General features: G+C 45.7%; 1 protein-coding gene across 9 annotated transcripts in view; it reads left to right on the forward strand.

The window, feature by feature from the left end:
* Window positions 1–758, forward strand: part of PASD1 (PAS domain containing repressor 1) — a 188,555-nt gene extending 187,797 nt beyond the window's left edge. For 6 of the 9 annotated variants that reach the window (XM_047844743.1, XM_047844742.1, XM_047844747.1 and 3 more), the window contains one exon: window positions 43–758. In XM_047844743.1, coding sequence (XP_047700699.1) covers window positions 43–198 — 156 coding nt within the window. In that variant the 3' untranslated portion in view covers window positions 199–758. The remainder of the gene's footprint in view (window positions 1–42) is intronic. The other 3 variants (XM_047844746.1, XM_047844748.1, XM_047844751.1) reach the window with 1 other exon arrangement.
* Window positions 759–17,498: the final 16,740 nt, after the last annotated feature.

The following is a 17,498-nucleotide window of genomic DNA, read 5'->3' on the forward strand; positions in this document are numbered from 1 at the left end:
TGAACTAAAGGGAGCTTCTCACCTTGTCCCCCATTTTCTTAGCAGGTGCCAGCTACTGAAGTAGGAAGCCAGGGATCTCCAGATTCAGAGGCTTTCCAGGACCATGATGAATTAACACCAGGCCAAATCAACTATTTCATGTCTGCAGAACAGTCCAGCTTGGATGAACACCAGTGGGATTTTCATACTGAACCTTGAGAGAAGAGGGACAGACAGACCAATGAGGCCTGCATGGCCAGGGGAACTCCAAGGCTTACAGAATCCCCTGGAGTAGGGGTTGAAGAATGGGGTGGGTACTTTCTTTTCTTTCTTGATAAGTTCTGTTTGGGATTGTTGAGCACAACCTGTTTCTTGGAATTTGTGTTTCAGCGGCAGCCTGTGATCCCTAGTGTGCTAATATGTGACAGTAGCCAGGCCACAGCAGGAGACCACTGTCCCCACCTACCCTGCTTGACCTTTCACACACCTATTCTACCATGGGCAGGCATGTTGCAGAGGCTGCAAGTTAGAATACCTTTTTTCTGCCAAGAAACATTTTCCAGCATGGTTTTCAATCTAGTAAGAAGCTGTTCTGTCTTAAGCCACAAGCCAAAGCCTTGGCCTTGATGACCAGGTCCTGCATCTCCTCCACAGTCATGTTTGGGAAACCCAAGGGAATGGCATTCCAACTGTGGGAAGCTGCAATCAGATTAACACAGGCGCTTTGTACTGAAATAATCACAGTTCCAATGCTTAATAAAAATTGTCTTTCGTTGCAACTCTGTGAACTTATGACTAATTTTTAGAACCTAAAAATGGTACTGACTTAATTGGTACCAGGATCCTGGTACCAGGCTCATTTCCTAGAGTTGGGTCCCTCATGTATGCTTCAGCTCCCTGCCACATTTGCCAAGGCTGATGGCTCTTTCATTGATGCCAAGGGCATCCACAGGCCCACCAGGCCCAAAAAAGTGGGCGTAGAGGTTACCCATTGCATGTAGCCCATGCTCTGCTTCACCTCAAGGGTCAGCCTGGATGCTCTGCATGCATGTTCCTTCTCTCTTGACTATAGCTTTTCTTCCAGGGATGACACCTTGGAGGAAAAGTGATTTGTTCACTGGCCAAACACCAAGGAGAGCATGTTCCCAGCTGTCTGCACAGAAGATGAGAGGAGAGGGGAGGGGGCACTTGGATAACCTTATCAGAAGTCATCCTGAGCCTTTAATATCTGTCTTAAGATAAAGAGTCATTGCTGGAATAAGGCAAAGGAAACCCTCAGTCTTCAGTGACAAGTTAAAGAGGGCACATGAGGCCTCACACCCATAGGAAACCTGATCTCTACCAGGGTGGTATGGACTGAATGTATCCCCGTCAAATTCATATATTAACCCCCTACCCTCTCCCAAAGTGATAGTATTTGAAGGTGGTGCCCTTGGGAGGACTTAGGTTCAGATGAGGTCATAAGATTGGGACCCCCATAATGGGAGTAATGCCTTAGTAAGAAGGAAACAATCAGCAAAACTAAAAGGCAACCGACAGAATGGGAGAAGATATTTGCAAATGACAAATCAGATAAAGTCAGAGAAAGACAAAAAGCATATGACTTCACTCATATGAGGACTTTAAGAGACAAAACAGATGAACATAAGGGAAGGGAAACAAAAATAATCTAAAAACAGGGAGGGGGACAACACATAACAGACTCTTAAATATGGAGAACAAACTGAGGGTTGCTGGAGGGGTTGTGGGAGGGGGGATGGGCTAAATGGGTCAGGGGCATTAAGGAATCTACTCCTGGAATCATTGTTTCACTGTATGCTAATTTGGATGTAAATTTAAAAAAATAAAAAATTAAATTAAAAGAAAAGAAGAGACACAGAGAGCTTGCTCCCTCTCTCACCTTGTGTGCATAAGGAAGAGGTCATATCGTACAGAGCAAGATGGTGGCTACCTATAAGTGAAGAGAAGAGGTATCAGAATAAAATACCTTCCTGGGGTGCTTGGGTGGCTCAGTCAGTTGGGTGTCTGACTTCAGCTCAGGTCATGATCTCGCAGTTCATGAATTCAAGCCCCACATTAGGCTCTGTGCTGACAGCTTGGAGCCTGGACCCTGTTTCGGATTCTCTGTCTCCCTCTCCCTCTACCCTCCCCTGCCTGCTCTCAAAAATAAACAAACATTAAAAAAAAACTATCTTGCTGGAACCTTCATTTTGGACTTTCAGCCTTCAGAATGGTGAAAAATAGAGATCTGTTGTTGAAGCCCCCCATCTGTAGTATTTTGTTATGGCAGCCTAAGATGACCAAGACATGGGGGCTGTTTGCTTTTTGGCATGTCCTTTTGTAGCCATTGGGAAGAAGCAGCTGAAGGCTTACTCACTTGTCAGTCACTCCTTAGCCCATTGTGTTCAGCAAATGCAGAATGTTTCCAAGAACAGTTCTCTTGGGCTGCCCAGCAAAGACAGAAACAGAGCTCAGGGGCATTCTTGATAATCCTGTTTGACTTTAGATAGGCAGAGTTAGAAGTGACTGGCACTCTGGGGCGTTGGCAAGTACTCTGTTGTCTGCCTCCTCCATTGACAGTTGCTTCTCTTGGTCAGGGAGCCACCCTCCCCATCCTGTCACACAGTACAGGAAGGACTGTACATGTACAAACCAGGCCATGCTTGTTAGAGTGAGGAGAGATTGCAAGGGAGCAAGAGGCACTGCTCTCCTGGTGTGCAGAGTGGCCTGGGTTCAGAGGTCAAGAGCTGCCTTGTAGAGCATGTGTGGGTGGGGGCTGGCATTTGGCTCCTCCGTAGCCTCCTTCAAGCTACTCAGTCAGCTGGTAACATTCTAACCATGGGAGAAGCTTGGTGCCTACTGTGCAGTAGCAGTAGTTCCCATAGCTGGACCTGTAGTTTCCGACAGGAAGAAAGTTTGGTCCTGCCCTGTTTCTCCGTTTACATGGTCAGGCAGGCCCTAAATGGTGCACTCCCATGAGATGCAACTGAGGCCCTGTTCTGCTTGGGCAGTCACTTAAACTCTCTGTGCCTTAGTTTCTCCATCTGAAAAATAGGAAAGAGGAAGAGATGATGCTTTTCCTTCCTAGTTCTCAGAGCAGATAAGGATAAATGGAATTACAGAGCTGGAAGAGGCTTTGGGAAAGGCACTGTAGAAGCGAAGGAGGCTGGAGGCATTTGTTTGGGGTTATAGTTTGAATTTAGTGTTTAGAGTATGCCTAGGCCAGGATTTGTCTGACCTAGCCCAATTTATTCAGGCTTCAGTACCCCCCTGGATTTCGGACAAGAACTCTGAACAGGGAAGGTTTGAGGTCATCTAAGGCTGTGCCTCAATCAACTGCTTAGCTCCTGGCTCAGCCCCAGGACTAGGTTGCCAGAGGGTCAGAGGGGCAGGTTGCCTGGGTCCACTCTTTCCTGGATATCCCCACAGGAATAACTGCAAGGACACGACATTTTAGAGTGCTACAGGGGCCAAATTCCCGGAACCAGTGCTCACATGCAGGATTGTCCAGTTGTGATTTTGTTCTGTGTATTACTGAAGTCAAACCATGGTGATTGAGTTCTCTACACCTCTCCAGCAGTTTCAGGCCCAATGTCTGCTCCAAGGCATTCCTGCTTCTCCTGGACTTGGCTTTAACTGGAGTCGGCTGGTACTTATCTTTTGGCATATTTTCCCAGGCATGAGAGCTAATTTCCCCAGATCCAGATGGTCTCCTGATGATTGTAGCCAGGGAAAAAGCTGTCCACTCTCAGGCTTTGGAGGGGGCAGGGCTGGCCAGGGCAGAAGAGGGCAGGACAGCACAAGGGCAAGGAGTGACTGGTATTCCTTTAGCAACAATGGAATCAGAAACAAGTATTACATGCACTCTGTGTCATGAACTAAGGGGTGGGGACTGTACCAGCCTTACCAAGGGCAGGACAGAAATTTAGCTAAGGCTTGGGTCAAGAAGAGTAGTCATAGCACAAGCTTCTAAGGCCATGACTCAAACTGGAAATAGTATGGTCATCTTCATGGTCTGTGCTAAACTGCTCCAGGAGGCTCTGGGGACTTTGCAGCCCACAGCACAAAGTTTCACCAGAGAAATCTTCCAATGGATGCCACACCTGGAACTGCTCCATCCCCTTCCCTCCGGCCCCACATGATGCATATGAGCCACCTTGTCTTCTCTCCCAGGCTCTTCTTGGGTGTGGGAAAGAGAGCAAAGGGAGATGAGCTGTTTCTCCAGCCGCCCAAGGGCAGGCAGGTCCCAGTGAAAGGTTAGAAGGAAGAATCCAAAGGCAAAGCAGGCCTTGCTGTCAGGATACCCAACCTCAGCTGCCTGGCTCTCCAGCCTGGGTGGCTTCCAAGAGGCAGCAGCATTCAGCCTTGGCCCCTGAGCACAGTGGCCCATACTGTCCTCACTGGCTGGGATACAAGGGCTGCATGTTCTCAGAATTTCCTGGCCTTGATGTGTACCTCTGCTGGGATAGCTGTGGCCTCCTCCCTCACCCCAGTTGCCTGAACAGTAGATCCAGGAGCTGTAGGCTCTGGCCGTCATTCTCACAACACAGCCATCAACAGTCACAAGATTCAAAGCAGGCAGCTTTCAGCAATGGTGACAGGAAGGTGGCCCCTGGCTGAGACTACTGTCACCATACCATGACCCTACAAGACTTGATGGTGGCTCAGTGTGGATTTGTTTACCTTTCCAGCATGAAGCCACATTTGCTTCCCTTGTGTGGGAAAGCATAGAAGTTGCATTTGTCTGTGGGTTAGTGGGCCAGGGGACACTGGAAGAACACAGCTGAAACACCCCAGCTGCCACACATGGCAGAGCTTCCAGACACAGCTGCCATGACCCCCACATCAGTTCATTCCCAGGTGGGCACAATAGCCTCCTCACTGAGCAGACTCAGTCCAGACATAATAGAATAATCCATATACAGACTTAACAGGTCAATATTCATGTGTTTTCTGTGGCATCAAAAATTTATAAATGTTCCTGTTCCTGAATGCTTTTGATGAAGAAAGTAGACTATTCACATGAATAGCACAGTACTGGCTGATGCCCTCTGTAGCATCTCCAGTGTTCCAAGTATTCTGATGACAATGATGGTGAAGGTAGTGAATGAGAGTGAAAGAACATTCTTGTGTGCAAATGTTGTACATCTCTGCCAAAATCACTGGGAAGAAAAGGGTGAGGGAGAAAGATTGTGCAGAGGGGAGGAGGGTAAGGTGGGCATGGGACCTTAGAACTGCAGCTTCTCCCACCAGAGACCAGAATTTGCAGTCTCAGGAGACAGCACACCAGATCCCATTCCCAGCTCTCAAAATGGGCTACCACAACTATAATGAAAGCCATCTGCTTTATACTAGGATCCAGTTACATGTTTCATAGGGGATATTAAATAATTGAGATGTGTTGTTTTAATGGGTAAGCAAAACAATGTTGAATGGTTCTCCATTGCTTATGAAACAAAATCCAAGTTCTCAGCCTGGTATAGTCTTCACTCTTTTTCCACAGCTTTGTGTCCTTTATTGCTTCACATACTCTGCCCCCAGCCTCACTGAACCATCATGTTTGACACAAGCCCTGGTCTTTCTACCCTCATGAGTTTGACACTATTCCATATACCTGGTGTGTCCTTCCCTCCCATCTCTGCATTTCCAACCCTTGCTCATGATTCAGATCTTAGCCAGGAAGCCCTTGTCTATTCCATGTCCCCTTCGACCCCTGCCTGTGCCTCACTTGGAGCATTTATGTCTTTGTTCAGCTCCCACTGCACCTGTGGCATTGCCCCTTCTAGACCGAGTTACAGCAGGCAGAGATCAGAGCAGGTGTTGTTGGCCCCTAGAATATCATGCCTTATAGACTGAGCCTTCCCTGTGTTCCAGTGAACATCTTGGTGACTTAAGTCCCTAGCAGTTACCTGGAAAATTTTTCCTAAAAATCCCAGCTACTTGAGGCAGGAGCATCAAGTGGGAAGTCAAGCTGGTGAGGCCCTCAAACCTTGTTGGGCAACTTCCCAGCAGCCAAAATGTAACCCATTCCCCTAGCCATAGGCCCCAAAAGAGCCTTCCTCCTCCATTCACTGATTTAGTGCAGGTATATATGCTCATAAGCTTCTCAATGTTAGCCAATCAACTTGTAGCCCTTCCTCAGGGAGAGACTCAGAGATGAGGATGTGCAGAACATGCTGGAGTGCCCTGTAGAGGAGGTAGTGTCCTGACCCCTGAGTTGCCACTTTCCTATTGGACTGGAGGGAGGCTGGTGCTTAGTAGATGAGAAAACTGGGTAGAAGTTGAGGTGGCAAGTGTTCCTGGTAGCGGCTCCAGTGAACCCCTGCAAATGGCTCTGTGGCACACAAAAGGCAGGAACACTGCAGGGAGATGGGGGTGGGGGGTGGGCGGGGAGCAAGGGGAATTGGCAGTGACAACTGAATGCCAAGAGGCCCAAAACTTCCAGAGCCATGGATGTTTCCTGCCTAGATGGAGGCCGTGACCCTGAAGGTCAAAGGGTAATTAACCACATGGTCACCTTGTAGATGAAACAAAACCCACAACCCTGCAGAATCAAAACATGTCAAAGGCATGGAGGCAAAGGTCAACAGACAGGACAGACAAATTGCAGTATTTATAATCATGTGTTCAAGTGTTTGTGTAATCTATTTATAGCTTTAGCCCACCAGCTTGTGGGGAAGGTAGGTGGGAGAGGGGCTAGTTCAGCTGAAGTGGGGTGTGACTTCAGCTGGGAACCAGGTTAAGGGGGAATTTACACCCAGAACCTTGGAGCAAGTGATCTTCTAGGAAGGGCAGACTGCATGTTTAGAGGGGTGTTGTGGACAGCAAGTGACCTGGGAAGGGGGTGGGGCCACCTAGTTTAGTGCTGTTCCTGTATTCTCTTCCCCTCAGCTGCCTACGGACAAGGTGCCCCAGTTTCCATATAGTATATGGTGCTAAGGAAAGCAAGACATTGAACTTTTATCTTAGCTTTCTACCGTCTATCCACCCTCATGCTCTGAAACTTTGGGCAGATCACTTGACCTTCCTGTGCCTGTGCTGACTCTCTGGAATATGAGGGCAAAGATAAGAGACCTGTTCCAGAGTGGGGGCTAGACATAAGAGCCCTCATGGATGAAGGAAAGAATGAATGAATGAGCAAACACATGTCAATCTGCCCCCTGCCAGTCTGGCTCCCATGCTGGTTCTCAGTGCTAATGAAGACACAGAGTGCTAATGAAGACACCTGGTCCCTGAGAGGATCAACATATTGCAGATACTTGCTGCATTCACACCCCCTCTCCTCTTGGTTCAACTGGGTCCTCTTTCTTGGTCCTTTCTGCTCAGCTTACAAGCATGCCCAGGACAGTGTCCACTCCAAGCCACCCTTCAACCTTTCAGACCCACTTTCTCTTTTGATGACTGCACTTTCCCCTTCAGCCCCCTGGCCCCCACCTGGGAAACGATCCGTGACTCTAAAACATCAGTAGCCTATCCCTGCTCTCCCTGCTGGCCTCTAGTCCTATAAATCCCACTGCACACTAGACATCTCCCCATGAATGTCCCCTAGACACTTCAAGTCAACACAACCAAAAACAATCTCTCAGGGAACTTACACCTTCATCCTCTCAGCCACTCAAATTACTAGTCAGACATTGGTCTTGACTTCTCTCTTTCCCCAGTATATCCTCTTGGGCATAATTGTCTGTTTCCTCCACTGACACACAGTATGGGCAGGGAAAGTGTAAATGAATGAGGTAGTGATGAATAAACAGATGGCTAGATGGTCTACATGGTCTCATATAGGTATCAGGGAAGATCTGTTGTGCAATGGGCTGTCTCCTTTCCAGCAGAGCTTTTCCAGGCTTCTGCTTGGTCACAAACACATTTTCAGGTTCTGGACACTTAGCTCTAGGGGTCCTCTAGATTGGGACCAGCCTATGAGGCTACATACCATGGTACCAGCCTCAAGAAGAAGGTTTGATGGCTCTTTAGGGGAGCACATAGGCTGGGCTTCTTGGTGTCAGTTTCCCATACCTTATGGTAACCAAGAACATTCAGAGTCTGTTCCTGTGGTTTCTCAAGCCTGGGCCATTGGACAGAACCCAGACATGGGCCAGGAGTACAGGACTTATATGAATGATGTTTCCCTTATCTGTGTCTTGGAGCTCTTGGTTTCTTCTGTTCCTGCCCTACACACCCCACCAGCAGCTACCTGGTGGTACCAACAGTAGGCTCCAGGTTGGTAGGCAGCACCATTCACGCCCATGCATGAGGGAAGCTTAGAGCAGGCAGAAGGGTCACTGGAGTTTTGGCCACAGGCCCCCAAACTTGAGGCGGGCCTTGGTTGGACTCATTTCTTGTCGTCTCTTGCCCCCTGGCGTATAGTTGCAGTATTGCAGCTCTCCAGTGGCCTCCCTTGTGACCAAATCCACTAACATTTCCTGAACACCTACTTCAGGACCAGACCCTATGCCCAGCAAAATTCTATTCTCAAGACTTTCGTCCAGCCCTTAGCAACCTTGTATCTCTCACTTCTCTAGTATTCAAGTGCCTTCAAACCCATGGTCCATCATGTAGTCATTCCTATCCTTACTTTCCTTTGTCACAATCGCTGACAAATCCCCAACTTTGAATGAACCCTACTATTTGTCTTCTGTGTGCCTGCACTTAAGCGTCTCTGTGTCTCTAGACAGAATTACACAAGCTGGAAGATTGTGCAGTACTATAGATTTACAGTCTCCAGCTGCATCCAAGCACACTTCTGTGCTCAGAAGGACGTCCATGTTTTGTGTTTGCCAATCTGATTCTCAGAATGGTGACTTGCCTCTCAAAGTCCTCAGGTCTTCCCACTTCACTCTTTTCCTCAAGCTAAAATGATGGAAGTAGCCTTTCTCCTTTATAAGGGTGATGCCTTCTCTGCATTCTGAATGCCATCCCTTCCCATGTGACCCTTTCTCTGCATCATTGGATTACCCCTCTTTACTTGACCATCACCATGCTGTAATATTTCCTGTCTTGAACAAAACTCACCCCTTAACTTCCACATCCCTCCCCAGCAAGTACCACATTTCTCTGCTCCCTTTCCAAGCACTTGTCTATAGGTACTATCTCCACTTCCCCTCTCCCCCAGTGTATTATCAACATGCTCAGATCCAGCTTCAGCCCCTACCATTGAAATAGCTCTTACCATGTTTGCCTATGAACTCCATGTTGTCAAATTAGCTCTGCACTTCTATGCCCTACTGTTGTTACTTTGCCTCTCAGCAGTATTGACCCACTGGACAACCCCTTTTTTCTGTTAACATGCCCTTCTCTGAGATGGTATACCTCTCTTCTGTTGCCTGCATCTCTTACTTCACTGGTTGTTCCTTCTCACTCTCCTTTGCTGGTTCTTCTGCCTGACTTCTAAATACTAGAGGGCACAGAACTTTGATTTTAAGTTTTTTCTCTACCTCCTTCCATGCCCTAGGTGATCACATCCAGTCCCATAGCTTTAAATCACACACACACACACACACACACACACACAAAACACTCTACCTTCCTTTACTGAATGAGACCCATATAAGCAACTTCCCAATTTATATCTCAAAACTTAGATACCTAATTGTCATTTCCAGTTTAATATGCCCCAAACAAAACCTTTGAGATCCTACAAGCCTGCCCCATAGTCTTCCTTCTTTCAGTAAATAGGACCCTCATTCACCTCAGTCTCTAAGCCATAAATCTAGTGTATGGATTGAATTGAATCCCCCAAACATTCATATGGTGAAACCCTAACCACCCAGTATTTCACAATGTGACCTTATTTGGAAATAGGGTCATTGAAGATGTTATTAATCCAGATGAGGTCATACGGGAGTAGGGAAGGTCCTTAACCCAATAAAACTGCTATCCTTATGAAGGGAAATTTGGACACAAGTGTTCACACAAGGATAGTCCCATGTGGACATAAAGGTAGAGATTGGAGGGATACTTCTATACTTCAAGTAAGGCCAAAAGTTTTCATCAAATCACCAGAAGCTAGCTGTGGGAAACACATTCTCTCTCACAGCCTCAGAAGAAACCAATCATGCCAACATCTTGATCTCGTACTTTTAGCTTCCAGAACTATGAGGCAATACATTTCTCTTGTATGAGCCACTGCTGTTGAATGAATTACATCCCCCCAAATTCATGTGTTGGAAGCCTAAACCCCAATGTGACTGTATTTGAGGAGATGGCTTTTAGGGAAATAAGGTTAAATGAAGTCAGAAGGGTGGGGAATCTAGTCCAATAGGACTGGTGTAATTATAAGAAGAAGAACACCAGAGATTCCTCTCTTACTGTGTGCACACAGAGGAATGGCCATGCGAGGACACAGTGAAAAGGCATCCATGTGCAAGTCAAGAAGAGGGCCCTCACCAAGAATCGCATTTGAAGCACACTGATCTTGGACTGATAGCCTGCAGGACTGTGAGAAATAGATATGTGTTGTTGAAGCCCCACCCCATTGTATGGCATTTTGTTATGGCAGCCCCAGTTTGTGGAACTCGAACCAACCAATGGACTCAGGGTAACTGAACTACTTCCATTTTCCAAATGCTGCACATCCACCCAATATACGTATCTTGTTTGGTCTACCTCCAAAATTGATCTGGAATCCATCTACCGCTCTCTGCCCCTAAGGCTCCCACCATCATCTCACACAGTACATAACACTTTTGCTTTCTAAGCAGGCAACTATAGAATTTACCAATGATGATACATTTTTGCAATGTGTAATTTCCAATATCTATGACTTTTGTTTCTTATTCTAATCTTAGCACACTGTTTCAACTAAAATCTCCTCTCTTGTTATAAACTCTCATAACAATGCAAATCACCTCAGCTTCTACTCATATACTATTTTGTTGAATAAATAAGTAAATAGACCTACCCATATTGAATAAATAATAATTTAGCTTCTGCCTTCACCTCTGAACTATATCGCAAAGTGGGGCACAGACTGATTTCCCACTCTCTCCAGAGTCTGGGGAATAGGGTGGAAATGGAAGACGTACTCTAAAGGAAGCAAGTAGTGGTTTGTTAGAGGTAAAAATGATGGAGAGATCATTCTGAGCTAGAAGTGCAATGTCCACACAAGCTTCTACTGGGTCTCACCTCCAAATGGATGTCAGCATTTAGAGAAGATGGCGAGGAGGGTGGACATTACAAGGAAAGGAAACATCCACGGCAAAGGCTTGGGAGACATGAGTGCTATGACCCCACCTCACTCTATGAGCTCCCACCCCTTCTAGGCTTCTGGATTTACGTTTTTCTCTAACTGCAAAGCCATAAAAAAAGAGATAAAATGTATGAGGTATCTTTCAGATCCGTGTGTGGATGGGGCTATGTTTAAAAAAGATAGAAGGAAATGCAAAGGAAAAACAAAATAATAGATCTATCTACATTAAAATAATAAATGTCTGTATTTCAAAAAGATAAGCAACAGGAAGGGGCAAGCAAGAGTGTAAATATGTGCTATAAATCAGTGTACCTAATGTGCAAAGAACATATGTGAATCAATAAGAAAAACACTAAGTTTGCAGCAGAGGAGTAAGAGCATAGATAATTCACAGAAAAGGAGTTTCATTGCTAGGGACCCATAAGTCTACTTTTAAGAAAGTCTCACTCACATGAGGACATAGTGAAAGTAGAGGCTGGGTAGAATCTGTCTGTAATCCATATCACCCCTGATTTACAAGAGAAATTCAGTGGTTATATATGGAGTTTATGCGTAAAAATGAATAATGAAAATGAAATAATGAAAAATGAATAATTTTGGGGGTGGAAAAGGCCTTTTCAAGCATGAAACAACAAAGGGAGAAAATGGTCAAATGCCAAAGATGTGTGTACCACCGAGACCATACCAGCATTGCTTACAGTGGAAAAGAGAGCCGTAGGAGTAGGTAGCAGGAGAGAAGTCAGAAATAAGGACATATTGGTTCAGTCCTACTCTGTGTTTCAGTGACAGGGAGAGCTACCCATAAGATCACGAGATCTTGTTATGGGAAAAGAACTCACAATTCCTTTTTGTGTGTGTGAAAGAAAATACATATGTGGAAGAAAACATCAGAGAGATAGATTCCAAATACTGAAGTGATTCTCACCAGGTGGCGGGATTAGGGGTGATTTTAACTTTCTATCTTATGTAAGTATGTTTTGCTGTAATATTTTAATAATGTGCATGCTACAGCTTTCATAATTAGATTTTAAAAAGGAAATAAAAAACGTCTTTACATCGTATGAACTAAATGATGTAAAATTGGATTTGTGGAGTGAAAAACAGGAAGGCAATATATACAAATTTTAATAACGATTTTACTGGCTAGTGGGATTTCTAAAATTGCCACAATGGGAGCATATTTTATGATCAGAATTGAAAAAAAAGTATAATTCCTGGGCTGTGTGGAAAGGAGATTAGAAAAGGAGGAAGGAGTCTGGACTACAATCATGTAGGGGAGGCAGGCAGGCTGCAAGGAAACATGAATGAATTACAAAAATGGCAGGGAGTGGCAGGTGCTCTGAAGGAAAGCACCCCAGGACTAAGAAGTAACTGTAGGAGGGATGAGCAGAGGGAGAGTGATCTTCTCTTCTGATCTTCTGCCACTCCTCCACACTGATCTCCCTTCCTCATGTCCCAAGTTTCACAATGATTAGTTGACAGGCGATACATGAGGCATGTGCTCTGGCACTTAGAAGCCAATTCCATACTTCAGCAAGGCACTGGTTTAGTTGGCGCTGTCCCCAAAGGTGGAGAAAGGGCACACTGGAAACTCTCACCCCTCACTGGAACCAAGGAAGTGGATGAGAAACTCCCTCATGGCAGCCTTGCACCAGACAGGCAGATGAGGAAGCATCTTGCAGCCTCACAAAACCACCCATCTTTCAATTTCAATGCTCCTGGGAGGATCATGGGGCCTTCCACCAAGACTTGAGTCAGGCTGAAGTTGAACTTTGCCTACCTGGCCTGTGTGGAGGTGTGCAATATTGCCAAAATGCCATGGTTGAGCTCTTCCCTGGTGCTCCTTGCTCCTCAGAGATGTGAAACACACTGCTGCCTCGGGGCCTTTGCATTTGCTGTTCTTGTTTCCAGAATACTCTGCTATCTGTACAGCTATCTGTATTTTAAATGCTGCTCAAATCTTACTAATCAGTGAGTTCTTCCTCAACCAGCCAATTGAAAATTGCAATTACCTTCACCCCCTTGCCATTCCCATCCCCCCTTTCTGCTTTGTTTTTCTCCATAGGCTTTACCACAATCCGACATGCCAAGAGGAACATTTTTTTTACATTTCACTTACATTTCAGCTTTTGAAATCAAGATGACCATCATTTACAATGCTGCCAGCCAAGCACCAATCAAAAGTGCCAACATAAAAACTTGAATAGTACATGTCGGTTTTTGAGAAGAAATCCCTGAGACAATAGGGACTCACTTCTTTCAATTCTAGGAACCAGTGGCTATGGCACAGGGTGGAGAGTGGTGCCTGACGTGGTAAATCAAATGTGATCAGTTACATTTCCTAAGCAGGAGTCCAAAGTGGACTAGCCCCTAGGAATTGCAAAGCATGACTTAGGGCCTGCAGGCTTAAAAAAATACATTCTTTAAAGAAAGGACTCCTCCCCAACACTCCTGATGGTACAGAGGACAATACTGCCATCCAAAACTCTTGGTCAAAAAATGATTCAGGAGGGCTGGCCTCTGAATGGCAGCAAGTTTACTTTAACCAATTTATTTTGCTTTATTTTTCCTTTTTATGAAAGCACCAGAGACATCTATGATAAAGCTCAATGTCTGATAAAGCTCAATGTCTAAAAGAGTTCTTTTTAAAAAAAAAATGTTTATTTACTTTTGAGAAAGAGACAGTGCAAGCAGAGGAGGGGCAGAGAGAGGGGGACAGAGAGCCAGATGCAGGGCTCAGACTCATGAACAAGATCATGACCTGAGCTGAAGTCTGATGCTTAACCAACTGAGCCACCCAGATGCCCCCAAAAGAGTTCTTTTAATAAGTACAAAATTAAAATTTTAGATGGTAAGGAAGTGTTGTATCATGGCTTAATTGGAAGCATGGCTTAATTGCTAGATCATGCAATTAATGACATCTTAGCTTTTATGGAACATTATCTATATTGTGCTTATTTATTCATGTGTTGTCTGTCTTCCCTCACTGGAACGTCCATGCATACAAGACCTTCCATTGACTTGGGTCACTGCTATGACCCCACCCTCTAGAACATACCTATGCATAGCGAGTGCTTCATAAACTCCATAATCTGACCTCTAATGTCTCATATCTTTCATCAGTGTCCTCTCGCTTAAGTGTCTGCTCCCAAAGAACAGAGGCTGGTGGTCAGTGGCACCTCTGCCCACTTGGTGAACATTCCAGTCAGGCAGTTGCTCTGGGAGGCTCAGTCCCTTTCTGAAAACTGGCATAATTCTGGTTCCCCACCCCCAAACATAAGAGCCATGCTCAAGGTATGTATTTAGGCCTCAGTTTGGAGTACTCAAGTATATTTTATGGATAATGGTATCCAGAGAGGCCTGGCATAGGAAAGGAATGTACCTGCAGGGGGTCATGGTCATAGCTACAGTGTCTACAGTATCCAGGAGGTGGCAGTAGGGAAAATGAAATGCACCAAGGTTGAGGTCCCTTATCTATTTAAGTATCTTTTCCTGGAGTAGTGTGTGTGTGTGTGTGTGTGTGTGTGTGTGTGTGTGTGTTGGGACAGAAGGGATGTGTGGTTGTGATGGGCTAGTTGGTGGCCACTCAGACCCATCTTTGGTTCCCCAGTCCTTGTGCAGCATAATCTTTGAGAAGGAGACATTATCTTTGAGGGTAGAGGTTCCTCTACCCTCCCATCAGGGAAGGTGGCTAAAAGGATGATGACTGCCTAGAGAAAGGCAGAAAAATTTCACTGCCAGGGCAGAGTTTCCAGGAACCTTTAAGTCACTGAGGGAACTTTTCCTTACTCTTTAGAGAAAGACTAGTCTCCAATCTTAGGAAGTTCCTTGGCTGTCCTTAAACTTCCAGGACTCTGAACCCTCAGACCCTGTCTCCACAAGAACTTGCTGGACCATATGAAGGGGGATTCTCAGCACTTGAGCTGATTGCTGACAGTCAGTCCAATACCAATTGGGAAGGCAGAAGCTAGAATAGGAGCGAGGGAGGAGGTATTGGGGCTCAAGAATAGACTAGGACCAGATGGGGTCTGGATCCAGGATGGAGGTGGGGCTGAGGGATGGAATGGGAAGAAGCTCTGTGTAGGAGAGATGGTTAGGGCTGGGGGAGCTTTATGGAAGAAGCAAGACTCTGGACATGAAACTTAGGGAATAGATGAAGCACAATGATAAAGCTCAGGTGAGGGTTGAGGAATAGATGAGAATCATGGATGTCATTGGGGGCTGATCTGGGGGTCAAGCCCAAGAAAGAGGTGAAGGTCACTCCTGGGGTTGGAATGGGCAGACTCTGGGAGCATGGATGAAGCTACACATTATCACCATGAGCTGGCCTGGGGTGAGCAGTCCACAGACTGGGAGGCTCTAGGCAGGGGTTAGAAACAGGATGACCTGGCTCCCCCCGTCCCTATTCCCAGCTTTGTTTTCCTCTACTGTACATCTACCAACTACCTTCTTAAGTATTCTCTGTGTTTGCTAGTTTATTGTTTCTCTTCTCCAACCAGAATGGAAGCAGAGCAGACTTTGGTCTGTTTGATTCACCTTTATGTCACCAGCACCAAGCGTAGCACCTGGTACATAGTAGTAGGTGCTCAGTTAAATGTTCAGGGGTAAGGCTCAGGGAAGGCATGGTAGTTTGGGACATGGAATATGGCACGTGCTAGGGTGTAAGCTTAGTGGTGGGGTGACCTTCAGGACAAGTGAGATTGAGGGAGGAGGGAGGCTCTGGGAACAGGTGAAGCTCGGGAATGGTATGCCTCTCAGGTTCACAATGAAACCAAGGAATGGAATAAGAGATTGGGAAGGAGAACACTTCAAGGGGTCTGGTATAAGAGGTTGTTAAATATGTACATTCTTGGTGATTTCAATACCCACAGAAATGATTCAAACCCCTTGTCTCTCAGTCTCTTTACCTACTCTCCACCAATACTCTCTCCCTCCTCCTTATGCTTGTGGTCATATCCTGAGCTCTTGCCATTATCTGTCACCACCACATCTCCATAACCTCCATATCCCACTCTCTGAAAGCCAGCTCATTTCTTTTAATACTACAAGAACTCCAGGAATCCTTTGACTGCCACTGGGACCCTTCAGCCAACAATGCTACTGTTGTTTTCACTGCCATTCACCAAACACTGACTCTATCCTTACTTCTCTTCTTACCCATTAATCCATGATCAATCACCATCATAATTTCTCCCAAGAATCCACACAAAACTCCCATGTCCTTCTGCCATTTATTTGTATTTATGTAGCAAAACTCAACCCAGTTAAAATCCAACTTTCCACCTACTCTGGGTCTGCACCCCTGAGATTGAATGTGGTTGGTGGAAAGCATGGAGACATGCTGAGTAATTACACTTTAAATTAACCTCAAGTGAACCCTTAATGCAGCCCAGCAATCATGCTATGTTTCCGTAGAATATCCAGGCTTCCTTCCTCCCAGAACACTGTTTCAAGCCTTTTCTCCTAAAACCACTGATACTCCTCTCCTACCCCCACTCCCAGCTACTAGCCTGGCTTCCTGTTTCACTGAGAAGAGAAGCCAACAGAAGACAACTGCTCCAAGCTCCACCACCACCTCTCCCTCCTCCCTGCATCTGTGCATCTTTTTCCTGCATCAACTTTTTCCTTCTTTACTGGCCCATTGGCACATAAACATGTTACCATGCCATAATTTCTCCCATTTTAAAAAATACTTAGTTTTTAAAAATGTTTTATTTTCGAGAGAGAGACTGTGTGTGTGTGTGTGCGCGTGCGCGCGTGCGTGTGTGTGTACAAGCAAGAGAGTGGCAGACACAGAATCTGAAGCAGGCTCCAGGATCTGAGCTGTCAGCAGAGAGCCTGATTCAGGGCTCAAACCCACGAACTGCGAGATCATGACCTGAGCCAAAGTCAGAGGCTTAACTGACTGAGCCACCCAGGCATCCCTAATAAAATACTTTTATCTTATTTCCTTATATTCCTACAACCACCACTCTCCTATTTCTCTGATCTACTTTGCAGCTCAACTCCTCAAAAGAGTTGTCAATCATCACTGTTTCCAATTTCTCTTTTCCTACTCTTGATTGAAAACACTCTGATCCGCCTGTATGCCCCTGCGTCTTCATGGAAATTGTTCTTTAAGGCCATCAATGACCTCCACATTGTTAAACACAGTGATCAATTCTTTGTCTTATTACTAGTCTAGTCAGTGGGATTTGAATAATTGGTCAATCCCTCCTTCCACTGAAGAAAGTGGTCAAACCTCCACTTTCTTCAGTTGGGTGTACATTCTGCTGGCTTCACCCTACCTCGCTGTTCCTTCTTTCCCAGTCTCATTTGCTGGTTCCTTTTC

The sequence above is a fragment of the Prionailurus viverrinus genome, chromosome X (assembly GCF_022837055.1).
Source record: "Prionailurus viverrinus isolate Anna chromosome X, UM_Priviv_1.0, whole genome shotgun sequence".
Taxonomy (NCBI): Eukaryota; Metazoa; Chordata; class Mammalia; order Carnivora; family Felidae; genus Prionailurus; species Prionailurus viverrinus.